This window comes from Heterodontus francisci, chromosome 1 (genome assembly GCF_036365525.1).
Source record: "Heterodontus francisci isolate sHetFra1 chromosome 1, sHetFra1.hap1, whole genome shotgun sequence".
NCBI classification, from domain to species: domain Eukaryota; kingdom Metazoa; phylum Chordata; class Chondrichthyes; order Heterodontiformes; family Heterodontidae; genus Heterodontus; species Heterodontus francisci.
Window position 1 is genome coordinate 219,208,894 of NC_090371.1, and position 27,109 is coordinate 219,236,002.

General features: G+C 41.2%; 1 protein-coding gene across 1 annotated transcript in view; it reads left to right on the top strand.

Moving 5' to 3' along the window:
• Positions 1-27,109, top strand: part of naf1 (nuclear assembly factor 1 homolog (S. cerevisiae)) — a 350,613-nt gene that overhangs the window by 223,167 nt on the left and 100,337 nt on the right. The window contains exon 5 of the mRNA XM_068021523.1: positions 23,516-23,598. Coding sequence (XP_067877624.1) covers positions 23,516-23,598 — 83 coding nt within the window. The remainder of the gene's footprint in view (positions 1-23,515; positions 23,599-27,109) is intronic.

Below are 27,109 nucleotides of genomic sequence, written 5' to 3' on the forward strand. Positions count from 1 at the left end.
GTGGGAGGACACTTGGATAAAAGTGATCATATCATGGGGTTAGACTAATAATGGAGAAGAGCAAGGAATAATCTAAAGTAGAACTTCTAAGTTGGAAGAGGGCTAACTTCAATGGGATAAGAAAGGATCTATCCAGGGTAAAATGGAAGCAAAGTTTGACAGGAAAAACTGTAAAGGAACAATGGGTGATCTTTAAGGAGGAGATGTTTCAGGTAGAGGCAATGTCCATTCCAACAAGAGGGAAAGGCAGGGGAACCAAAGCCAGGACTCCTTGAGGGGGTTTAGAGAATATGATGAAACAAAAAAAAGAGCATATGATGCCTGACAGGTGAATTCTTCAAGCAAGAACCAGCCCAAATATAATACCTTGAGAGGGGAAGTGAAGAGGAACGTAAGATTGGCAAAGAGACAATATACGAATAGAATGGCAATTAACATAAAAGGTAACCCAAAAATCATCTACCACATTTAAATAGTAAGTGGATAGTAAGAGGCTGGGTGAGTCCTATTTGGGACAAAGAGGGTGACATATGCTTAGAGGCGCAGGGAAAAGCTAGAATACTTAATGAGTACTGTGTGTTGGTGTTTACTAAGGGGAAGGATACTGACAAAACATTGTTCGAAGTGGAGATGGTAGAGGTAATGGATGAGGTGAAAATTAATGGCCAGCCTTTCCAGTACATCCTGTCTGCTTAAGAGTGGATAAGTATACTGATCCAGATGGCTTGCATCCCAGGTTGCTAAGGGAAGTGGGGGTGGAGATAGCAGAAGGGCTTGCCATAATCTTTCAATCTTCCATAGATATGGACGGGGGATCGGGGGGGGGGAGGCAATGCCAGATGATTGGAAAGTGGCAAATGTGGCACACTTGTTCAATAAATGGTGTAAGGACATTGCTTGTAACTACCGGCCGATCAGATTTTAGAAAGAATAATCGGGGAAAAATTAACAAGTGCTCGGAGAAGTTTGAGTTAATTAAGGAGAACCAGCACGGATTTGTAAAAGGCAGATTGTATTTACAAATCTAAATGAATTTTTTGATGAAGTAGCAGAGAAGGTTGATGAAGGGAATGTAATGGATATTGTCTATATGGATTTTAAGAAAGCGTTTTGCAAAGTACACACAAAAGGCTGGTTACCAAATTTGAGACATCATAGAATAGGATGGCCAGTGTCATCTTGGATAAAAAAAAATTGGCTTAAGGACAGAAAACAGTGAGTTGTGGCAATTGGTTGTTTTTCAGACTGGAGTATGATGGACATTGGTGTTCCTCAAGGGTCATTGCTAGAACAACTGTTTTTTTGATATATGCAGAAAATGACTTGAACATAGAATAAAATTTCAAAATTTGCCGATGATACCAAACTTGGAGGTATGGCATACAATGAGTATGATACCAATTGACTGCAACAGGCATCGATAGGCTGGGAGAATGGGCAGACAAGCAGCAGGTGGAATTTAAGGGAAAAGTGTGAGGTATTGCAATTTAGCGGAAGGAATAGGGAGAGGCAATATAGATGAAATGACACAGTTCGAAAGACTAAGGAGCCAAGGGACTTGGGAGTTTATGTGCATAGATTTTTGAAGGTGGCAGGGGATAGTGAGAGAGTAGTTAGCAAAGCATATAGGATCTTGGGATTCATAAATGGAGATATTGAGTACAAAAGCAGGGATGTTATGCTGAACCCTTTATAAAGCTCTGGTTAGGCCACAACTGGTGACCAGTTCTGGTCGTCACACTTTAGGAAGGATGTGAGGGTCCTTAAATGGGTGCGGAGGAGATGTTCCAAGGTTGAGGGGTTTTAGCTACAAGGTTAGGTTGGAGAAACTGGAGTGGTTGCTCTTGAAATAAAGGAGGTTGAGGGGAGATGTGTTAGAGGTGCACAAGATTATGCCAAGTTTAGTTAAGGCATACAAAGAAAAGCTCTTCCCATTAGCTGATGGTACAATGACTAGGGGAATGTTTAAGGTTTAAGCTTTGCGATTTAAGGTTTTGGGCAGGATATACAGGAGGGATGTGAGGAAGAACATTTTTTTATGCAGCATTTAGTGATGACCTGAAACTCGCTGCCTTTGAGGGTGGTAGAAAGAGAAGATTGATTTCAAAAGGAAATTGGATAAGCACTTGAGGGAAATAAACTTGCAGGGCTACGAGGATAGAGCATGGGAATTGGACTGATTGGATTGCTCTACAGCGAGCTGGCATGGACTTGATGGGCTGAATGGCCTTCAGTTACATTATGACTATCTGTTTTGCCTATCACTTCTAAAAGTTAAGTATCGTGGAATATTAGTTACCAACCTTGGTCCCTTTGCAGCAATGTCTCTGTAATTGCTATTAGATCAAACCTATTAATTTCTATCTGTGCTAGTTATTCTTTTAATTTGTTGTCAATGCTTCGTGCATTTAGATATAGTGCCTTTAGCTTTGACTTATTTTCTAATTTTCCCTTGCATCAGCTTGTTGGTAATACCATATTATCTTTGTTACTCTGTGTCTTCCTGGCCCGCTCCACTTGTCTTTACCCAAAATGCTGCTCTGCTCTGGAGCCTTGACATTTCTCTAGCTGTTTTTGAATTTTCTCTTTCCTGGATCAATGGGACAGCTCCCTCTTTCTCCACTCTGGTGTCAGTGTCCCACAAAGTGAAACCCCTGCCTCTCAAACCAACCTTTAGGCTACATATTTAACCTTCGAATGTATTTATCCCTATGCCGATTGAGACGTGGCTCTGGTAACAATCCAAAGATTATCATCATTGAAGTTCTGCATTTTAATTTGTACCCTAACTCCTCAACCTCCCTTAGAAGAACATCATTCCTAGTTCTACCTTTTGTCGTTGACTCCTATGTGGACCGTGACATATAGATCCTCCACCTGCCTGCCCCACTGCAAGTTCATCTCCAGTCGGGAGGAGATGTCATTAACCCTGTAACCCTGGCACTGGTTAGGCAACGCAACCTTCGGAACTCTCAGTTACAACTGCAGAGAACGGTATCTATTCCCTTGACTATACTGTCTCCTATTACTGCATTCCTTTTCACTCCAGTGGCTTCCTGCACCATGGGGACATAGTCAGTTTGCTCATCACTCCACCCCCACCCCGCAATCCTTGTTTGCATCCACACAGGTAGCAAGTACCTTGTACTAGTTGGTCCAAGTTGAGGGCTGAGGCTCTTCTATCACATCCTGAACCCTCATATCTGTCTAACTTGCAGTCACACCCTCCGTTTCCTGACACTGAGCAACTCAGGTTCTACTTAACCTGAGGGGTGTGACTGCATCCTGGTACAGAGTCCAGGGAACTTACCCCTTCCACCAAGGATGGAGGGACTTCAGGAGGATGGAGGATATAGTGACTGAAGGAGTGGCTATTGGTGGAATGGAAGAAGCAGGGAAAGTGTTTAAGAACAAAATAAATAAAAAATGTGGAAGATGATAATATGGGTATAGTGGTAATAAATGATTACTTTGCATCAGTCTTCATTCTTTAAGATTATGCATGACTGTCAAAAATTTATGTTACTAGTAATAACAATGTTAATATTACCATAGATGACATTGTTTTGGATGGAGTTAGGAACCCTAAAATAGCTAAAGCTGTGGTCCAGAAGATATTCACTCTAAGGACCTCAGTGGGGATGGAACAGGTGCCATGTGAGCCCATATCTTTAATGCTGTCTGCACTCTGGGATGGTTCCTGCAGACTGGAATGAGGCTAATGCCCCCATCTTTAAAAACAAAAGAGGTAAGACAGACCTGGTTAACTATAGGCCCATTAGTTTGACGTGAGTAGTAGGGAAAATGTTTGAGGGAATCATTAGAGTTGCAAAATTACCACTTAGATAGCGATGGACATATTAAAGGCACCCAACATGATTTCAAAAATAAATGATCATGTCTTAAAATTTGGTTGTATTTTCTGAAGAAGTTACTAAAATGGCGTGAGGGAAGCCCAGAAGACATTGTCTACTTCCAAAAGTCTTTTGGTGGTAAGGTACTGTGTGTGAGGCTTCTCTACAACATTGAACTCTCTGGTATTAGAGATAAAGCTTTGTAATACACTGGTTCACCCTAGCTGAAGTATTGTGTCCAGTTGTGGGCACCACACTTTAGGAAGGTTGTGAAAGCCTTAGAGATGATGCAGAAGAAATTTGTCAGAACTTTATTAGGCATGAGGGTCTTCAGCTATGTGGAGAAGCTGAAGTTATTGTTCTTTGAGTATACAGGGAAGATTTAATGGAGGTACTCAAAACTGAGGGGTTTTGATAGAGTGGACATGGAGAAACTGTTTCCATTGGCAGGAGGGTCAATAACCAGAGGACACAGACTGCAGATATTTCGCTAAAGATCCAAGGAAAGAAATAAGAAATTGTTTTACACAGCGAGTTATGATGATTTGGAATGCACTACCTAAAGGGGTTGTAAAAGTAGATTGAATAGTAACTTTCAAAGGGAATTAGGTGTATACTTGAAAAGGAGAGATCTGCTGGGTTATGGGGTAAAGAGCAGTAGAGTGGGACTATTTGCATAACTCTTCTGGCACAGACGTGATGGGCCAAATGGCCTCCTTCTGTGCTGTATGATTCTATATATTGAACTGGATTGAGAACCAGCTGGTGGACAGAAAGTAATTGTAGACGAATTTGAAACTGTTTGTAGACCAGTCAATAGTGGTGTCCCACGGGGATCAGTGTTAGGACTATTGCTCTATTATTATGATGCTGCAGGTGTTGGGGACATGATCTACAAGTTTGTAGATAGAATTTGTATGATTGTCAGGACTGTGGACGGTGCTTGTCTGCTTAAAGTGAATCTAAATGTGTGCTTGTGACTGGCAAATTATATAACACTACCGGGACCACAGTGATCTTCTGGACCAGTTTTGATTGCCTAAGAGAATCAGAGAGAAATTTACAAATTGCCAGATTTTCTGCACCTCCCCCCCCACCCCGACTTGCTTCAGTTTTTATTTGTGTTTTTGCTTCTCCCAGAATGTCTCCGTTTCAGGTGGGGTACAGGGTCTATATATATTGTGGTAATATTCCTTGAAGCGGCCAACATCCCCAGCTTATACACACTACTGAGTCAGCGGCGCTTGAGATGGCTTGGCCATGTGAGCCGCATGGAAGATGGCAGGATCCCCAAAGACACATTGTACAGCGAGCTCGCCACTGGTATCAGACCCACCGGCCGTCCATGTCTCCGTTATAAAGACGTCTGCAAACGCGACATGAAATCGTGTGACATTGATCACAAGTCGTGGGAGTCAGTTGCCAGCATTTGCCAGAGCTGGCGGGCAGCCATAAAGACAGGGCTAAATTGTGGCGAGTCGAAGAGACTTAGTAGTTGGCAGGAAAAAAGACAGAGGCGCAAGGGGAGAGCCAACTGTGCAACAGCCCCAACAAACAAATTTCTCTGCAGCACCTGTGGAAGAGCCTGTCACTCCAGAATTGGCCTTTATAGCCACTCCAGGCGCTGCTTCACAAACCACTGACCACCTCCAGGCGCGTATCCATTGTCTCTCGAGATAAGGAGGCCCAAAAGAATAGAACGCAAGAAATCAGAGCAGGTGTTCTCCATTGTGCCCTTCGAGCCTGCTCCGCCATTCAGTAAGATCATGGCTGATCAGCTCCACCTTCCCACACTATCCCCCATCCCTTAATTCCCTTATAATAAGAACATAAAATGCAAGGCATTGCAATTGTGTGGGATAAGCTGGATGGCCCAGAGTGTCTTTTCCTCTTTGTCATTGTTCATATGCATTGTTGGAATAAGCCTACCAAGTAATAATTAAAGACAGTTAAAAAGATACTTGAAATTTGAAAATTCTAATGCATCTCTAGGCTAGTGTATGAGGACAGTATTAAAGTCACCCCTTAGGCGAAGGTTATCACTTTCCTTATTTCAACTAAAAAACAAGTAACAAAGGCATAAGATCTCTTAAAGAGCAGTTACACTACATATTCTGAAGCTACAAATGGCAAAAAGGTCACATTTTACAGAGTTGAACAAATACTGTTATATTAACCTAAGTTAAGCAGCCTGTTGAGTTAATCTGGTTTGTTTTCTGTGATCTTTCTAGACCACTGTATGCATCCTAGCTGTCTTCAATAAGTATTTTATTAATCATTCTCACAACTTTACCATTGTTGTTTTACATGTCTGAGCTTTTGATAATGTGAAATTAAGCATTTCCTCCAGGAACAATAGATTGCCTTTTTTGTTGCCAGTATCTACAGCCTGTGGAAGTAAGGTAGCTTTATCTGTTGCACCTTTTTGCGAAAATGACTAACTATTCTAAATTAGCCTGAATGTTTGTCTCTGTTAACATCTTTGATTTGCCACACAATTTTAAATTATATGCAGTTCAGCTGTCCTGGGTATCATCGGTATGATTCAGCAATGAAGATAAGTAAGCGCTATGGGCTCACTGCTAACTCTCCCTGCAAATCATCAGTTCCATACACTCGAGGAATGTGCAATAGCATTTTATGCTTTTGCTTTCTTATAATTTATTTGTCATTGCTTCAGCTTCCACATTATTCCTACCTTCTTGATGTGTCACTCATGGAGCTCCTGTTATGGTAGCATTTAAAGTTAAGGCAGTGAATCTCTGGTTTCCAGGATTGTTCTGTGCTTGTTTTGAAAAAGTGTTAAGTGCCATTAAGTCGGAAGGTATTTCCATTGCACTGGAATTCTTAACCATGCTTCTTGGGTAACGTGCTTTATTGCATGTTTCCATTTTTTAAATTTTATATGAAAATTATTTGTGCTTAGTATTATCAAATCTAAATATTCCCCTGTTAACAGACTATTTTGCTGTATATTCATGTTAATTTATGCATTTGAGACTTCAGTTTTTTGCCTGAAATTTGAGGTAAAAGAGTAAAGTTTTTTCATTTTCTCTGAAGTCCTGTATGTATAGTGAAAGGGTGAAAGTGAAAGGGGAAAAGTTTAGGGGGGATATGCGTGGAAAGTTCTTTACGCAGAGGGTGGTGGGTGCCTGGAACGCGTTGCCAGCGGAGGTGGTAGACGCGGGCACGATAGCGTCTTTTAAGATGTATCTAGACAGATACATGAATGGGCAGGAAGTAAAGAGATACAGACCCTTAGAAAATAGGCGTCATGTTTAGATAGAGGATCTGGATCGGCGCAGGCTTGGAGGGCCGACGGGCCTGTTCCTGTGCTGTAATTTTTCTTTGTTCTTTGTTCTTTGTTTTATACTTGCCATTTGTCATGGTGTGCAACTGATGGTCAGTAGATAACAATACAGCAAAAAAATAGTCGAGGAAGTAATGTAGGTGTAGTTCAGATAAATAAGGCCCATAGTCCTCAATCCTTGGTCGTTGAAGATATCTCTGCTACTTAATGTCAGTCACCTAATTATTTTGTTGAATCGGTGTGAATGTTTACAATGACATTGTAATTCTTAATTTAGATATAAACTAAATATGTGTATGTATACATATATATAGTTATGATCCTGTGGTTTTTTTTCCGGGAAGAATGCGGTGTGCCTTTAAGGCTGGAGAAAGAGCCATACTGCTTTAAGGCAGCAAGCTCTAAAGACTGAGTCAAAGAATGCATTCTCGTTGCCTTGGATACAGCCATTCAGAGACTGCGATTCAAAGGGTGCATTCTCATTACCTTGGATACAGCCACTCGGACTGAGCATCGAGAGATACATTTGTTAGAATTTAATTTTGAACTGGCTTATAATGCAAACAGTCTGTTCTAACAGGAGACTCAGACAGCTGTGTGTTAGCACCTGAAAGAAGAGCACTCTTCCCATTCAAACTGAAGGAAGAGAATTTAATCTGTTTATTTATGATCTCACAAAATTCTAAAAAAGTCAAGCCAAAACACAGATCTCTGATAATTTAAACTGAAGGAATGGAAGTTAGACTGTGACAATCTTTTAGAAAAGTTCTAAAGCCAAATTGATTCTATTAAAAGTGTTTGCAAGTCATTAATTGTTGAAATTCATCGCTGGAGAAGGAAAGCATCACTTACTGCTGGAATTAGACTACGGACTGTTCGGCTGTTGAAGAACCTTTTTCTTCGCATCAGACAGCTGTGAGGACTTCAACCTTGGACTTTTTCACCTCCGGCAGGAGTGTAAATTTGCAAGGACTCTAATTTTTTTCAATTTTAAATGTTGTTTATATCTTGGTAGTGTTTAAGCATTTAGTTTTTCTAATTAAACAGTTAATTTGCTGATTTAAAGACACCTGGTTTGGTTAGCCTCATTCGGGGGTTAATAGATGATGCAATTTGGCTGGGTCTTTCTTTAATTTGGTAAGTTTAAAATTATATGTTGGGTGATCTGTGGAGGGACGGGATTGAATTAACAGTGCATTTCTCCCACCACAATTAGAATCGTATATTTTGAGTGGGAGCTTTGACTGGAGCAGTTGGTCGTAATAATATACATACATATATTAGTTTATATCTAAATTAAGAATTACAATGTAACTGTAAACATTTGCACCTTTTCAACAATATAATTAGCTGATTACCATTAGCTGATGACCAGCACTTTCTCAAGGGCAATTAGGGATGGGCAATAAATGCTGGCCTAGCCAGTGATGCCCACATCCCATGAATGAATAAAAAAAAGTATACTATTGAGATATTATTGAAAAAATACGCTCCTTTTTATTTCCTTACAAGAAGAGAATAGAAACCTTTCGGGGATCTGCCATTATTATGTTTAATTCTTAAGGGATTTAAAGCGATTCATGTTGTGAAAGCTATTTCTGACAAAAAGGTCAGCATCTTATGTGATAGCTTGTTCCTTCATGCATCCCTTTGTTTAATTCCATGCTTACTGCAGTCTTAGAGTTTACTCTTGCTGTGGGTCAGATGCATTTATAGAATTGAGCTTTTACCTATTGCACAAATTAGTACCAAGAGTAACATCTCTGAATATCAGCAGCTCCCAAAAATCTAGCCTTATGTCAGTACAGCCAAACAGAATAGCCATCAGGAGCATGTGCATTTCCGATGACCACTAATGTTGCTGTCACTAGGTGTTAGAGGTGATGTGTGGTTTCTTTTCCCCCAAACAAAATAATTTATTTTGCTCTGGACCTTTAAAGTGATATTTTTTTAGCTACAATATTGATGCACAGGATTAACCCTTTACATCCCAGTGAGAATGAATTAACAGCCGGAAGAGATTTGAATAGCAGACAGTGTTTTGTGTTAAAGTTCAGAAAGTGTGGAGTCTTCAATTGTATTCCAAAAGCAAAAATTCAAGGTGAATACTGTGGTACAGCAGTGCAGGAGCAGTTTATTTGTTTTTGTTAACTGGTGCAAATTCAGCAAAATAATTAACTGTATTTTCAGATTAATAATTGCAGAATAATGTCAAGATGACAAGGTTAAGGGCTCTGTACCTGAATGCACACAGCATTCCCAACAAAGTAGATGATTAAAAGGCACAAATAGAGGTAAATGGGTGTGATCTAATTGCCATTACAGAAGTGTTTCTCCAGGGGGACCAAGACTGGGAATTGAATATTCAAGGATATTCAACACTTACGAAGGACAGGACAAAAGGAAAAGGAAGTGGTGTTGCACTGATAAGGGATGGGATCAGTACATTAGTAAGGAAGGATCTCCGATCGGAAAAATAAAATGTGAAATCTGTTTGGGTAGAGCTAAGAAACAGCAAGGGGCAGCAAACATTGGTCGGAGTTGTTTATAGGCCACCACACAGCAGTGGTAGTATGGGGCATGGTATTAATCAGGAGATAAGAGAAGCATGGGTAATGCAGTAATTATGGATGACTTCAATCTGCACATTGACTGGACAAACCTAATGAGCACTTCTGCTGTGGAGGATGAGTTTCTAGAGTGTGTTAGGGATGGTTTTGTAGAGCAGTATGTTGAGGAACTGACTAGAGAACAGGCTACTTTTAGATCTAGTATTATGTAATAAGAAAGGGCTAATTAATGTTGTAAAAGAACCTTTTGGGATGAGTGACCATAATATGATAGAATTTTACATTATGTTTGAAAGTGAGATAGTTCAATCTGAAGCCAGGGTATTAAATTAGAACAAAGGAAATTATGAAGGTATGAGGGACAAATTGGCTGAGGTGGATTGGGAAAATACATTAAAGGGTATGACAGTACATAGACAATGGATAGTCTTCAAAGAATTATTACATAGTTTACAACAACTATACATTCCTTCAAGGCACAAAAACCCGAAAAGGAAAGGCAGTCAAACGTGGATAACAAAGGAGGTTAAGGATTGTGTAAGTTTAAAAGAAAATGCCTATAAAGTACTTTCTATATCTTTGCTGTATAAATTTAAAAAAAATAAGTAGTAGTAAACCTGAGAATTGGAGGATTTTAGAATACAACAAAGGAGGACCAAGAAACTGATAAAGGGAGAATAGAATATGAATGTAAACTAGCAAGAAACAAAAAAAGGACTGTAAAAGCTTCTATAGGTACATAAAAAGCAAATGTTTGGCTAAGACAAATGTGGGTCCATTTTAGGCAGAGTTTGGAGAATTAATAATATGAAAGTACGAATTAGGAGCAGGAGTAGGCCACTCGGCCCCTCGAGCCTGCTCCGCCATTCAATAAGTTCATGGCTGAACTGATTACTCGACATTTCCACCTACCCCCGATGGCCTTCCACCCCTTTGCTTATCAAGAATCTGTCTACCTCGGCTTTAAAATATTCAAAGACTCTGCTTCCACTGCCTTTTGAGAAAAAGAATTTCAAAGACTCACGACCCTCTGAGAAAAAATTTCTCCTCATCTCTGTCTTAAATGGGCGACCTCTTATTTTTAAACAGTGACCCCCAGTGAATCATCCTTTCCACATCCACCCTGTCGAGACCCCTCAGGATCTTATATGTTTCAATCAAGTCGCCTCTTACTAGAGAGAGAGATTGATACAGCACTGAAGCAGGCCCTTCGGCCCACCGAGTCTGTGCCGACCAACAACCACCCACTTACACTAATCCTACATTAATCCCATATTCCCCATCACATCACAATTCTGCTACCACCTACCTACACTAGGGGCAATTTACAATGGCCAATTTACCTATCAACCTGCAAGTCTTTGGCTGTGGGAGGAAACCGGAGCACCCAGCGGAAACTCACGCAGTCACAGAGAGAACTTGCTAACTCCACACAGGCAGTGCCCAGAACTGAACCCGGGTCACTGGAGCTGTGAGGCTGCGGCGCTAACCACTGCACCACTGTGCCGCCCTACTCTTCGAAATTGTAGCGGATACAAGCCTAGCCTGTCCAATCTTTCCTCATAAGACAGCCTGCCCATTCCAGGTATCAGTCTAGTAAACCTTCTCTGTACTGCCTCCAACACATTTACATCCTTCCTTAAATAAGGAGACCCGTACTGTACACTGTACTCCAGATGTGGTCTCACCAGTGCATTATATAGCTGAAGCATAACCTCCCTACTTTTCTACTCAATACCCCTCACTATAAACGATAACATTCTATTAGCTTTCCTAATTTCATGCTGTACCTGCATACTAACCTTTTGTGATTCATGCACTAGGACACCCAGATTCTGCATCTCAGAGCTCTGCAATCTCTCACCATTTAGCTAATATGCTTTTTTATTCTTTCTGCCAAAGTGGACAATTTCCTACTTTCCCACATTATACTCCATTTGCCAAGTCTTTGCCCACTCACTTAATCTATCTATATCCCTTTGTAGCCTCCTTATGTCCTCTTCACAAGTTACTTTCCTACCTATCTTTGTGTCATCAGCAAATCTAGCAACCATACGTTCGGTCCCTTCATCTAAGTCATTTATATAAATTGTAAAAAGTTGAGGCCCCAGCACAGATCCCTCTGGCACACTACTCGTTCTTGCCAACCAGAAAATGTCCCATTTATGCCTACTCTCTATTTCCTGTTAGCTAACCAATCTTCTATCCATGCCAATATGTTACCCCCCCCCACACCATGAGCTTTTATTTTCTGCAATAGCCTTTGATATACCTTATCAAATGCCTTCTGGAAATCTAAGTACAATACATCCACTGGTTCCCCTTTATCCATAGCACATGTAACTCCCACAAAGAACTAATGGGGAATAGAGAAATGGCAGAGACGTGAACTGATCACTTTATCTGTTTTCACTGAGGATGATACAAGAAATTTCCCAGAATGAGACACCCACGAGATTAGGGAGAATGAGAAACTGAAGGAAATTGGTATTAGTGAAAAGGTTGTATTGGAGAAATTAATTGGGCTGAAGGTTAAGTCCCCAGGACCTGATATTCTACATCCCAGTGTGTTGAAAGAGGTAGCTATAGAGATAGTGGATGCATTGGTGATCATCGTCCAAAATTCTATAGATTCTGGAATGGTTCCTGTGGATTGGAAGGTAGCAAATGTCACCCCACTATTTAAGAAGGGAGGGAGAGAGAAAACAGGGAACTACAGATCTGTTAGCCTTACAACAGTAGTAGGGAAAATGTTAAAACCTATTCTAAAGGATGTTATAAATGGACACTTGGATAATAATCTGATTGGGCATAGTCAACATGGGTTTCTGAATAGGAAGTCATGCTGGACGAACCTGTTGGAGTTTTTTTGAGGATGTTACTGACAGAATTGATAAAAGGGAGTCAGTGGTAGTATACTAGGATTTTCAGAAGGCTTTTGATAAAGTCCCCCATTGGAGGTTGGTTAGCAAAATTAAAGCACATGGGGTCAGAGCTAATATACTGGTATGGATTAAGGATTGATTAACAGGCAGAAAATAGAGAGGAGGAATAAATGGGTCATTCTTGTGTTGGCAGGCTGTGACTAGTGGTGTACCGCAAGGATCAGTACTTGGGTCACAGCTGTTCATAATATATATCAATGATTTGGATGTGGGACCAAATGTAATATTTCCAAGTTGGCGGATGACAGAAAACTAGGTGGGAATGTGTGTTGTGAGGAAGATGCAAAGTGGCTTCAAGGGGATTTGGACAGAATTAGTAGGCAAGAATGTGGCAGATGGAATATAATGTGGAAAAATGTGAGGTTATCCATTTCGGTAGGAGGAATAGATGTGCAAGAGTATTTTTTAAATGGGTTAGAGATTAGGAAGTGTAGATGTACAAAGGGACCTGGGTGTCCTCTTCAATAAGTCACTGAACGTTAACATGCAGGTTCAGTAAGCAATTAGGAAGGCTAATGGTATATTAGCCTTTATTGCAAGAGGGTTTGAATACAGGTGTCATGAAGTCTTGCTTCAATTGTATAGAACCTTGGTTAGAACACATCTGGAATACTGTGTGCAGTTTTGGTCCCCGTACCTTAGGAAGGATATTATTGCCATAGAGGGAGTGCAACGAAGGTTCAGCAGACTTGTTCCTGGAATGGTAGGACTGTCCTATGAAGAGAGATTGGGGAAACTGGGCCTGTATTCTCTGGAGTCTCGAAGAATGAGAAATGATCTCATTGAAACCTACAAAATACTTAAGTGATAGACAGGGTAGATGCAGGTAAGATGTTTCCCCTGGTTGGGGAGTCTAGAACCAGGGCACACAATTTCAAAATAAGGGGGAAGCCACTTAGGACAGAGATGAGGAGAAATTTCTTTACTCAGAGGGTTGTGAATCTTTGGAATTCTCTACCCCAGAGGGCTGTGGAGGCTCAGTCATTGAGTATGTTTGAAGTAGAGATTGACAGATTTCTAAATAACAATGATAAGAAGGGATATGGGGATAGTGCGGGTAAATAGTATTGAAGTGGATGATCAGCCATGATCATATTGAATGGCAGAGCAGGCTCGATGGGCTGAATGGCCTAGTTCTGATCCTATGTTCCGAATAAAACCTGAATGTATCTTAGATGATAGACTCTACTAGCACCTTTGTGATAATTTTCATAGCAGATTTCAACAGATAGAGGTTTTTACTGTTGATTTGTGTGCGTTAATTTTAGCAAGTCCCCAACCCTGAATCAATATTTGATTGCTTGGGAAGTCCTGCAGGCTATCCTTTTCCCCTACTGTAAGAAATTAGCTGTCTTTCTGACATGAGCTTGTCTGCTTATCCAATCTATTTTAGAAGTTTAAAAAAAAAACATTAAAACCACTTTGCCTATGCTACGTGCTTGCCCAATCGCTGCATTAATATATTCTGTCACTTAACAGCTGCTACTGGGCCCTATACACAACTTCCCCGACAAATCCTCTCTTGAAAATCCTCTTGAGTTTCTTAATTCTACCTATAAATTCTCCACTACCTGCTTATCTCTCGTTATATCATCTGTCATAGAAGTAATTTCATCCTTAATCATTAGCAATTAGTATTAATCAATTAGTAGGCCAGCCCCCTGAGCCTGCTCCGCCATTCAATAATCTCATGGCTGATCTCATCTCGGCCTCAACTCCCCTTTCCTGCCTGTTCTCCATAACCCTTCAACCCGTTAATAATTAAAAATCTGTCTATCTCCTCCTTAAATTTACTCAAATGTCCCGGCATCCACCGCACTCTGGGGTAGTGAATTCCACAGACTCACGACCCTTTGAGAAGTAATTTCTCCTGATCTCTGTTTTAAATCTGCTACCCCTTATGCTAAAACTATGAGCTCTTGTTCTAGATTGCCCCACAAGAGGAAACATCCTCTGTATGTCTACTATGTCAAATCCCCTTAATCATCTTATATACCTCAATTAGATCTCTCATTCTTTTGAACTCTGCAGAGTAAAGGCCTAAACTGCTCAATCTCTCTTCATAAGAGAAGCTCCTCATCTCTGGAATCAATCGAGTGAACCTCCTTTGAACTGCCTCCAATGCAACTACATCCCTCCACAAGTAAGGGGACCAAAATTGTACACAATACTCCAGGTGTGGTCTCACTAATGCCTTGTACAGTTGCAGCAGCACTCCCCTACTTTTATACTCTATTCCTTTAGCAATAAATGCCAAAATTCCATTTGCCTTCCTTATTACCTGCTGCACCTTCATACTAGTTTTCTGCGATTCATGCACGAGGACACCCAGATCCCTCTGCACCGAAGCACTCTGAAGTTTCTCTCCATTTAGATAATTTGCCTTTCTATTCTTCTGACCAAAATGGATAACCTCACACTTATCCACGTTAAACTCCATCTGCCAGATTCTGTCCCATTCACCTAACCTATCCATATCCATTTGTAAATTTCTTATTTCTTTATTGCAACTTACTATGCCACCTATTTTAGTGTCCTCTGCAAATTTGGCTATAGTATCTTCTATCCCTGCATCCAAGTCATTAATATAGATTGTAAATAGTTGGGGCCCGAGGACCGAACCCTGTGGTTCTAGTTACATCTTGCCAACCAGAAAAAGACCCATTTATCCTGACTCTCTGTTTTCTGTTGTTAGCCAATTCTCTATCCAAGATAATAAATTGCCCCTAACCCCATGTGATCTTACCTTGTGTATTAACCTTTTGTGCGGCACCTTATCAAATGCCTTCTGGAAGTCCAGATATACTACATCTACAGGATCCCCATTATCCACTTTGCTTGTTACATCTTCGAAGAGTTCTAGCAAATTAGTCAAACACGATTTACCCTTCATAAAACTATGCTGACTCTGATGGATTGCATTTTGACTTTCTGAATGTCCTGTTATTACTTTCTTAATAATGGATTCTAACAATTTCCCAACGACAAATGTTAAACTATAGTTTCCTACTTTCTGCCTCCCTCCCTTTTTGAATAAGGGCGTTATGTTAGCATTTTTCCAATCCACTGGAACCTTTCCCGCATCCAGGGAATTTTGGAATATTATAACCAATGGATCCACTATCTCCGCTGCCACTTCCTTTAAGACCCTAAGATGTAGGCCATCAGGCCCTGGGGACTTGTCTGCCTTCAATCCCAATAGTTTGCTCAGTACTTTTTCCCTCGTGATGATTGTTCTAAGTTCCTCCCTTTCTATAACCTCTGCATTACCTGTTACTATTGGGATGGTACTAGTGTCCTCCACCGTGAAAACAATGGCAAAATATTTATATAGTGTCTCTGCCATTTCTGTGTTCCCCTCTATTAACTCGCCAGTCTCAATTTCTAAGGGACCAACATTCACTTTAGCTATTCTGTTCCCTTTTATATACTTATAGAAGCTTTTTCTATCAGTTTTTATATTTTGCACTAGTTTTCTTTCATAATTTACCTTTTGCTCTTTTTTTTAACTTTTTTAGTAACCCTTTGTTGATCTTTAAAAGTTTCCCAATCTTCCAGCCTGCCTCTGGCCTTTGCGATATGGTATGCCTTAGTTTTTCTCTTTGTTACCCTTGACTTCCTTGCTTGGCCATGGATGTTTTCCCTCCCTGGAATGTAGTTTAGTTGGGAGGATTTGAATGTCTCCTTAAACATATGCCACTGCTCATCAACTGTCCTACCTTTTAGTCTTCCTGCCCAGTCCACTAGGGCTAAATCTGTCCTCATGCCTACATAATTACCTTTGTTTAACTCCAGAACCCTAGTGTGGGACTCCAGTTTCTCACCCTCAAACTGAATTTGAAATTCTAGCATGCTATGATCACTCTTCCTTAGAGGATCTTTAACTATGAGATCATTAATTAATCCCACCTCATTACACAATACCAAATCTAGAAGAGCCTGCTCCCGGTTGGTTCCACAGCATATTGCTCCAAACAACAATCTCTAATACATTCAATGAACTCTCCCTCGAGGCTACCCTTGCCAATTTGACTCATCCAATCTATATGAATATTAAAATCACCCATGATTATTACCGTACCTTTCTTGCAAGCCCCCAGTATTTCCTGGTTTATACTATGCCCCACTATGGAACTACTGTATGGGGACCTATAGATTACTCCCACCAGGGACTTCTTTCTGTTGCTATTTCTTATTTCTACCCAGACTGATTTTACGTCCTGATCTCCGGTGCCTATATCATTTTTTTTTCTTACTACAGCACTGATCTCTTTCTTTACTAGCAAAGCTACACCACCTCCTTTTCCTTCCTGCCTATCCTTCCGAAATACTGAGTACCCTTGGATATTCAATTCCCAAACCTGGTTTCCCTGCAACCATGTCTCAGTAATCGCCACGAAGTCATACCCATTCGTTCTATTTGCGCTGTTAACTCATTAATTTTATTCCGAATGCTTCATGCATTCAGATACAAAGCCTTTACGTTTGTTCTATTATCAAATTTCCCTACTTTTGTACGATTCCTTGGTGTAATACGACGTTCACACGTTCTGTCTCTTCCTTTTATTTTCATGTAACAATCAGCCTCATCACGAACCTGCACTCCTACCTTCTCCTTTAACTTTGACTCCCTAATTTTCCAGGCAACTAACCCCAATCCCCTACTATTTAGTTTAAAGCCCTATCTGCAGCCTAGTTATGCGATTTGCCAGGACCCTGCAGCCAGCATGATTCAGGTGGAGCCCATCGCACTGGAAGAGCTCCCTCCTTACACAATACTGGTGCTAATGTCCCATGAATTCGAACCCATTTCTCCCACACCAATCTTTGAGCCATGCATTTACCTCTTTAATCGTATTGACCCTGTGGCAATTAGCTCGTGGCTCTGGTAGTAGTCCGGAGAATATTACCTTTTTGGTTCTACTTTTTAATTTAGCCCCTTGCTGCTCATATTCCTTCAGCAGGACCTCTATCCCCATTCTACCTATATCATTGGTAACCTACGTGGACCACGACAACTGGATCTTTCCCCTCCCACTCCAAGTTCCTCTGCAGCCCAGATGAGATTAAATTTCAATTAAAAGCTTACCTGAATAATGACCCCAGTTGCTTTCTGTTTCCCTGCTCTCTCAGTTGAATGTGACATCACTCTGATGTCACTTTTCAATTTTTTTTCCCCTGGCTCTGCTCCCGCTGTGTTTTCTGTCTCTCTTTCCGATCTCCGAGTTCTTGACGTTCTATTTAAAGCTCTGCTCCCACTGTTTTTTTCTCTCTCTTTCCAATCTCGGTGTTCTTGGCGTGCTTTTTAAAGCTCTGCTCCCACAGTTTTTTTTTTTTCTCTCTCTCTTTCCCCCTCTCTCTCTTTCCTCTACTCTCTTTACTTTAGTTTTAGAATTAATTTTATATTACCTTTTCACAAGAGTGATTAACTTCAAAAGTACTTCATTGGCTGTAAAGTGCTTTCAGATATCCGATGGTTAGGAAAAGCGCTAAATAAATGCAAGTCTGTCATTTTTAATCACCTGAGCTCCCTCTCCCCTATTTACTGGTTTAATATCCTTGTTACCACCCTATTTATCCTTTCCACCTGGTTCAGGTCGAGCCCCCGTTCTATTTGCATAGTTCCTTCCTGTTCCAATATAATGCCAGTGTCCATGAACTGGAATCCCTCTTTCCCATATCACTCCTTCAGCTCAACTCCAAAATCATCTTATTCCTTTGCCAATTTATATGTGACTTGGGTAATAATCCAGAGATTATAGTCTTTGAGGTCCTTTTTAAAAAAAAAAAATGGAAATGTGGCTCTTGGCTCCCTGTATGTACTCTCTGCTCAGGCCCTCTTGCTTACCCTTTCCTGTGTTGTTGGTCTCAACATGGATCACAATGACTATAACCTCCCCTTCCCTCTCCACTGCATTTTCAGATTGGTTTGAGATGTCCGTCAACAAGTAGGCAACATAACATGCTGGATTTTACCAGCCTCCAGATATCGGGGAGCGTGGCGGGGGGCTGGTAAAAATCTTCGGGAGAAGCCCACCACAGGCCTCAATGCCGGAAAGGCCCTTCCCCATTATTACCGGCAGGTGGTGAGGCCTCTTGGCAACCCCACTGTTGCTCGGTGACAGAAACTTCATTTAAATAAATGGTAATGAACGAATAAATACTTACCTCATCGCAATGGCCATCACACTCTGATATTCCAGCTGGTTGCCAAAACTCCCGCGCCTTCGGATCTCTCTTCAGAGATCTGAGGCAGAACACTGGTGGTGGGGGGGCTGGGGAGGAGTTAAGTTTTCAGGGTGGGGGTTGGGGTAGCGCCGCACGCCGTTGCCGGGGACAGAGCACACGCCCCGTCTACGTCATCAGGGGCGGGCATTCAGCCCCCTCCATGTAAATGAGCCGCTGCGCTAAATATTGCAGTGGCTACGCGGGGCAAATCCTGCATGTGTGCCCTGCTGCTTTTGAAGCTTCGGCGGCGAACTTTAAAAATTCTGGCCACCGTGTGGGACTCTTGATATTGCTTGCAAAGAATGCTATCCATTTCCATTAATAAATTCCCGGACAGCTTCCTGTTCCAAGGTGCCATGGTCAGCATTCTGACTGTCCTTCTGACAGTCTTTCTCTCTATGCTCACAGATAGCAAATACGTTACACCTGTTGGATAGGATCAGTTTCTGTGAATCCTTGTTCTCTATTTCACCTGGGTTTCAACTACTCTGCCCACCATCAGTCACACCAACCTAGTTCTGATTCTGCACTGCTCTACAAGGTGTGACCGAAGTCTGACCCTCAGATAATCCTCTCCTCCCTTGTGTCAAAGTGTCTCCAACTTGCACACAAGTTCATTAACTCTGAGCCGGAGAGATTGGAGATGGAGATATCTACTAAAAACATTTGTTTGGAACAGTTTCACTGTCCACGAGCTCCCACATACTGAAATCGAGACACACAACCTGTTCTGCCATATTTTAGTCTCCATTTGTTTATAGATAATTTTAGTTTCTGATTTTTTATGTTCTAGCTTGCTAAAACAGAATTTTAAAAACTTTACTGCATGAAGCTTACACAAACCATTACAAGTATTAAAGACAAAAAAGAACACCTCCTTCCCCCTCTGCACTAAATTCCCACTCTTGCCAAATTCTCAAGTTCCCACTCTGTTTACGATGCACTCCATTCCATTCACATTCTGCTTTGTGCTTCAGCGCACTGCCAGAATCTTGAGCCCTCATCCTTGTGTATTGGGGCTCTGTTTTGCCTTGATTTGTGAAGTGCAGTGTGAACTCTCATCACACAGCATGCAATCAACATCTGTAGAAAAGATGAATCAATTCAGGTCACGGTAACATTGTGATTTCATTTGCTGAAGTCCATAGCCACTCTTCACAGTTACAGTGACATTCAACAACCTTCTAGGATGAAGAACTATGATGCAAGGGATGCTAAATAACAGTGAATGCTTCCATACATCTTACAGAAATGATTAAGAGAATGGTTTCTTAATGATCCAGAATTTGATGCTACATGCCTTTGAATGCTGGGAACCACTGCCACACAATACACACAGTTGAATATTTTTCTTATTCGTACACACACATTAATCAACATAATGATCCAGGACACACAAACTAATGTGGACTTCTGCTGAGATTTTTTTTTTATGCATCCTTTGTGATTAGTAGTGATTCTTCATTCTGTTGCTATTTTAACAAGTGACAGGCTAGTCCCAGATCTGTCATTGGTGCTTACTTATTTAATCATGCACTAAGTTTTCTTTGCATAGCTTTCAAAATATATATTATTCGCAAAAGATCTAGCATGCGTTTGTTTTTCTGGTAAATTACCATGCTTAGCAATATTACAACAGTATTAGATAGGGTAATTAAAAATGAAGAGTAAATTACACAGCAATTTAAAAAAAAAACTAAAATGTGCAGCCAAAACATTGCATAAAATGCATTCAGTAGTGTTAGATGAGTAAAAATAGAGATCAAAATTAAAGCAGTCATTCTTGACTTAAGTTGCAAAGAGACCAGGCTTTGTGGTGTTCTTGGAAAATACGTAAATGAGGATGGTGAAGAGCTGAGTACTAAATTGTTCCACATTGTTATCAAATTAAGTCAAGAGCAGCTGAGTTAACTTAAATGTGTACCGAGGTTGTCACAGATTGCTATTTGGATGACTGCATACGATTGAGGGGGGCTGAATATGTTTTTTTTTATTCTCGGGATGTAGACGGATGTCATTTACAAGACAGACATTTATTGCCATCCCCAGTTATCCAAAGGTGGTAATGAACTGCTGCAGTCCATTTGATGATCCTTTATAGTGGTTTGATGCAACTGAGTGGCTTGCTAGGCCACTTAAGAGGATATTTAAGAGTCAATGACTTTGGTGTGGAACTACAGTCACATATAGGCCAGACACCGCAAAGACAGCAGGTTTCCTTCTCTGAAGGACATTAGTGAACTTTATAGTTGCTTTTTTTTTCCCACTGAAACAAGCTTTTTATTTCCAGATTTTTTGTTAGCTGAATTCAAATTCTCAATCTCAATGGGTTTTGAACTCACGCTGTAGATTACTAGTTCAGTCACTTAACCAGTACCCTATTGATCAAGGAAGATGCAGTGAAATCTGTATGCTTGAGAGAAATTTACCACACGATATTTCTGCAAAGTGATTATACCTGCTGTTTGAATCTCTTAAATAGCCTTTGGTATCAATCTGGAACTCTCTTCTCCCAAAAAGCTGTTGAAAATTGAAAATTTTAAAACTTAAAGAGTAATACATTTTTCTTAGGCAAGGATATTAACAGTTACCGAGCCAAGGCAGGAGAATGAGGTTAAGGTACAGATCTGCCATGATCTAATTGAATGGTGCAACAGGCTTAAGCGGCTGACAGTCTATTCTTGTTGATGTTTTTAGTAGCGTGCAAAGCTTTTTCAAATATCCGTTCTCCATATGTGAACCTAAACTATTTGTGTCAGCAAACTATTCATCTGCAGAGGAAGGTAACCATGCCTGATCCTGATTCATGTACTTTCCAGCACAGGTCATTGGTTACTGCTGAGCAGCTAGCTTGGTTAATTCTACCCCACCCCCCAGCGCTTATCCAGGGGCGTTGAGGATAATTGTAGTGCCCCAGTTAGTTCAGCACTAAGGGTGAAGCTTGGGCAATTGTTAAAAATGTGCTGAGACTTCTAGCTTACAGTTCTTGGCATCACGCCATTTACTCAAAAAGACACTGGAACAGCTCTCAGTTTTTAATGGTGAGGGTCTTGCATTGTGATCTAACTATAACAACTGTTTTTCCTTTGAAAATTTTACTCCAAGCATATTAAAACCCACACCAAACATCAGTCGACTAATTAATATTTACGGTTGCTCTTAACTGCACCAAAACGAAACAACTATTAATGCTATCTTACCCATTTATGTTTGCTAGGTTTACTTTTTTTTGTATGATATGAACAATGAAGTCCCTTGGGGTGCAATTTATATCCCACGGATGGCACTTCTCAAAAACTTGCAACATTTAACGCTCGTGAATTATCGAGTAAACATTATCAGTACTGGACTGACCATGCATCTTGTTCAAAGTGCACAATCAAGGATTGGTTCAGATGCCAATTTACCAAAGATTCCAGGCAGAGCCATTTACTGAGTTATCAGTGCAGTGGCTTCCAAAGCAATAACATTTTCATGTTATGACCAAGGCGGGAGGAGTGAGCTGTTTATTCTAATCCTACTTCTCCACAGGTCACAACGTATATTTAAATTTTCCCATTTGCCGATACAATCATAGACTCTCTTTTTCCTCAGAATAAAATACACCAACCAGGTTTCTTTAATAAACAAAATTAACAGTTTATTATAAACCAAGACCTAACCAATAATGAAGTAAAACATACACACACATTGAAATATTAAAGCCCTTATTTATCCTCACCCCTCACTCACACACACACAGCTAACCAGGAAAAAAGTAAAAGTATTTTTGTTTACAGCTGTTACAAAGAAATAGAAGGAATAAAAAAAAAACACTTGGGTTGAAAAGAATGTATGGAAAGATGCCCTTTGTTTTGTTTGGCGTCCCAGATGCGTGTCGACAGCTGTCAATGGGATCGTTCTAGAACAGTTTTTTCCAGGCGATGTTGATCAGTTTAGATAGGAGTTGCAGCTACTGAAGCCAAATAGGTCTTACAGCAGGAATGCAGTAACAAGGTTTCAGTTTCCACACTATCGACGTACAAGATTTATTTAAACATGCTGGGTTGCTTCAAATACAGGAGGAAATAGGAAACTGCCACATTGGAAATACAGGGTTTCTTTCAAAAGAGAGAGAACAGCTGCGCTTTCTTCTGGCAGACAAAAAACACCAACTGTCCTTTTTAACAGTTCAAATTGAAACTAAAACTTTCCTGAAAGCAAGCCTCCTGACAACCATAAATCTTGCTTGTCACTTCTTTGTAAACATCTCTCCCCCCCCCCCCCCCCCCCCCCCCCCCCAAGTCAAAAACAAGCCTTGCTGGGTTATTTGAAAAGAAGTGCGTTCCAATAACTGTTTATAGTTCAAACTCCAATCCAACCTTCTGGTGACTTTTAAAAACAAAAAATTGCAGCATCTATGGAATCCTTTTCAGTTTTAAAACAAATTCTCAAAATTATAACAAAAAAAAGAAATGTTCATAACAATTTCTTTAAAAATGAAGGCAATTTACATTTGCGGTAAAATTGCCAAGTATTTTTGGTTTGACAGTACAATGAGGGACTGATTTTTGTCTTTATTTGAATATTTTAGTGCCATTTCTGACTTGTTTACTTCTTTGTTTCCAGTAATTGTCGAATCATTGAAGGATCTGCCACCACTGAATGAGGAAACTATCCTATTCAGAAAGGACAACACCTCATTTGGAAAGGTAATTATATAAGAACAATTCTTAACAATTGATGAGACTTAAATTGTGAGAAACTCTTCTTGGTTTATCTAAATTTGTGAATACTGTAATAAATCACAAATTTCTATTTTATTTATGTTCAGTTGGGGGAATGGTTCTCGAACACTGAAATTGCTGTTTGTCAAACAAGGAGGTGGTTTATCCTCAGAATTAGACGTTTTTGGTCGCATGTGGCTAAATTGAAATTTGGAATTGGTGTTGATCACCAAATCAACTTGATTTTACTTTGAGTAGGTTTCCTACTGTAGACAAGATTCAAATAACTTCTCAGTTTTGCTGGACAGGAATTTTAAAAAAGGATTGGTCCCAGGTTGGCATTATTCCTTGCTGAATCCAATGTGGTGGGTGAAGATTAGATTGCATACTGCTTAAGCACTGTATGGTTGTAAGCACTCCCTGCTCAGCATAGTGGGGAAAGTCTTTGCTCGAGTCGCTGTAAACAGGCTCCAGAAGCTGGCCGAGCGTATCTACCCTGAGGCACAGTGTGGCTTTCGTGCAGAGAGATCGACCGTTGACATGCTGTTCTCCCTTCGTCAGATACAGGAGAAATGCCACGAACAACAGATGCCCCTCTACATTGCTTTCATTGATCTCACCAAAGCCTTTGACCTCGTCAGCAGACGTGGTCTCTTCAGACTACTAGAAAAGTTTGGATGTCCACCAAAGCTACTAAGTATCATCACCTCATTCCATGACAATATGAAACGCACAATTCAACATGGTGGCTCCTCATCAGACCCCTTTCCTATCCTGAGTGGCGTGAAACAGGGCTGTGTTCTCCCACCCACACTTTTTGGGATTTTCTTCTCCCTGCTGCTTTCACATGCGTTCAAGTCCTCTGAAGAAGGAATTTTCCTCCACACGAGCAGGGGGCAGGTTGTTCAACCTTGCCCGTCTAAGAGCGAAGTCAAAAGTACGGAAAGTCCTCATCAGGGAAATCCTCTTTGCTGACGATGCTGCTTTAACATCTCACACTGAAGAGTGCCTGCAGAGTCTCATCAATAGGTTTGCGGCTGCCTGCAATGAATTTGGCCTAACCATCAGCCTCAAGAAAACGAACATCATGGGGCAGGACGTCAGAAATGCTCCATCCATCAATATTGGCGACCACGCTCTGGAAGTGGTTCAAGAGTTCACTTACCTAGGCTCAACTATCACCAGTAACCTGTCTCTAGATGCAGAAATCAACAAGCGCATGGGAAAGGCTTCCACTGCTATGTCCAGACTGGCCAAGAGAGTGTGGGAAAATGGCGCCCTGACACGGAACACAAAAGTCCGAGTGTCCTCAGTACCTTGCTCTATGGCAGCAAGGCCTGGACAACGTATGTCAGCCAAGAGTGACGTCTCAATCCATTCCATCTTCGCTGCCTCCGGAGAATACTTGGCATCAGGTGGCAGGACCGTATCTCCAACACAGAACACAGCAGTCCTCGAGGCGGCCAACATCCCCAGCATATACACACTACTGAGTCAGCGGCGCTTGAGATGGCTTGGCCATGTGAACCACATGGAAGATGGCAGGATCCCCAAAGATTGTACAGCGAGCTCGCCACTGGTATCAGACCCACCGGCCGTCCATGTCTCCGCTTTAAAGACGTCTGCAAACGCGACATGAAGTCCTGTGACATTGATCGCAAGTTGTGGGAGTCAGTTGTCAGCGTTTGCCAGAGCTGGCGGGCAGCCATAAAGGCGGGGCTAGAGTGTGGCGAGTCGAAGAGACTTAGCAGTTTAGTTTAGGTTAGTGATACAGCACTGAAACAGGCCCTTCGGCCCACCGAGTCTGCCGTCCATCAACCACCCATTTATACTAATCCTAAACTAATCCCATATTCTTACCACGTCCCCACCTGTCCCTATATTTCCCTACCACCTACCTATACTAGGAACAATTTATAATGGCCAATTTACCTACCAACCTGCAAGTCTTTTGGCTTGTGGGAGGAAATCGGAGCACCCGGAGAAAACCCACGCGACACAGGGAGAACTTGCAAATTCCACACAGGCAGTACCCAGAATTGAACCCGGGTCGCTGGAGCTGTGAGGCTGCGGTGCTAACCACTGCGCCACTGTGCCACCCTAGTTGGCAGGACAAAAGACAGAGGCGCAAGGGGAGAGCCAACTGTGTAACAGCCCCGACAAACACATTTTTCTGCAGCACCTGTGGAAGAGCCTATCATTCTAGAATTGGCCTTTATAGCCACTCCAGACGCTGCTCCACACACCACTGACCACCTCCAGGCGCTTACCCATTGTCTCTCGAGATAAGGAGGCCAAAGATTGCCATGAGCTGAGTGTAGTGGAATGGATGAAGATATAATTCAATGTTCAGTACATTGAACAAAGAGTTGGGCATCATTTAGCACTGAATACAGTGGTTGTATGAAGGGAAGACATAAGCCAGTGCTGAATAAATATGCAATGGATGAAAGTCAGGCCTTGTACAGTACTGAATATAGCAGGACAAGTCAGAGGATGGCATTATTGCATTTTTAATATAGTGGGTGGGTGACACATTGTTCAGTGCTGAATATATCATAGTGCATTCAGATCATTATTCAACGCAGAGTACAGTGGCTGCCTGAAAGACTGTCAAAATAAAGAACTGGTTGCAGTGGGTGAATGAAATGGATAATTTGTTGCCAAATACAGTGGGTGGTTGAGAGGCATTGTTCAGTGCTGAACATAAATAGGTAGGTGAGAAGCATCATTAAGTATTAATACGGTGGGTATATGAGAAGCATTATTCCAAGCTGAGTGCAGAGAGTGGGAGAGAAGTATTCAGTCAAGAATGCAATAGATGAGAATCACATTACAAGTTGTGGCCTATAGAGGGATGAATGAGAAACCTGCATTAAAGGATGCTGAATACAGTGGGGGGGTGCGATCCACATTTCATTCCATACAATCGATGGAATACTAGCGTGTATGGTGAAGATAATCCTGAATAAAACGAAAAGATTCAGTATTATGCCTCTAAGAAATGCCGTATTGTTCAGTCTTGGTCCCCTCACGTTGGCAATAGAGAGGCCCTGGAAACATTCAAAGGAGAGCCACAAGAATGATCCATAGTTAAAAGTATCTTATTACCATGATAGGTGTAGAAAACTGGGTCCTTTTATCTCTGGAGAAAAAACATACATTGAATGAGATTTTAAATACTTGAATTAAATGATGAAGGGACGAGATGTGTCTGTGGACAGACTATTTGAAGTAGACAGGATAGGCCAATGAAAAGTCATGTGTTACAGCTATGCAAGATTTAGATCATCAACCTTTGGAACAATTTGCGGTCTCATAGAATCACAGTCATTTATGGCACAGAAGGAGGCCATTTGACCCATCGAGTCCATGCCAGCTCACCACGGAGCAATCCAGTCAATCCCATTCCCCTGCTCAATCCCCATGGCCCTGCAAGTTTATTTCCTTCAAGTGGCCATCCAATTTCCTTTTGAAATCAATGATTATCACCGCT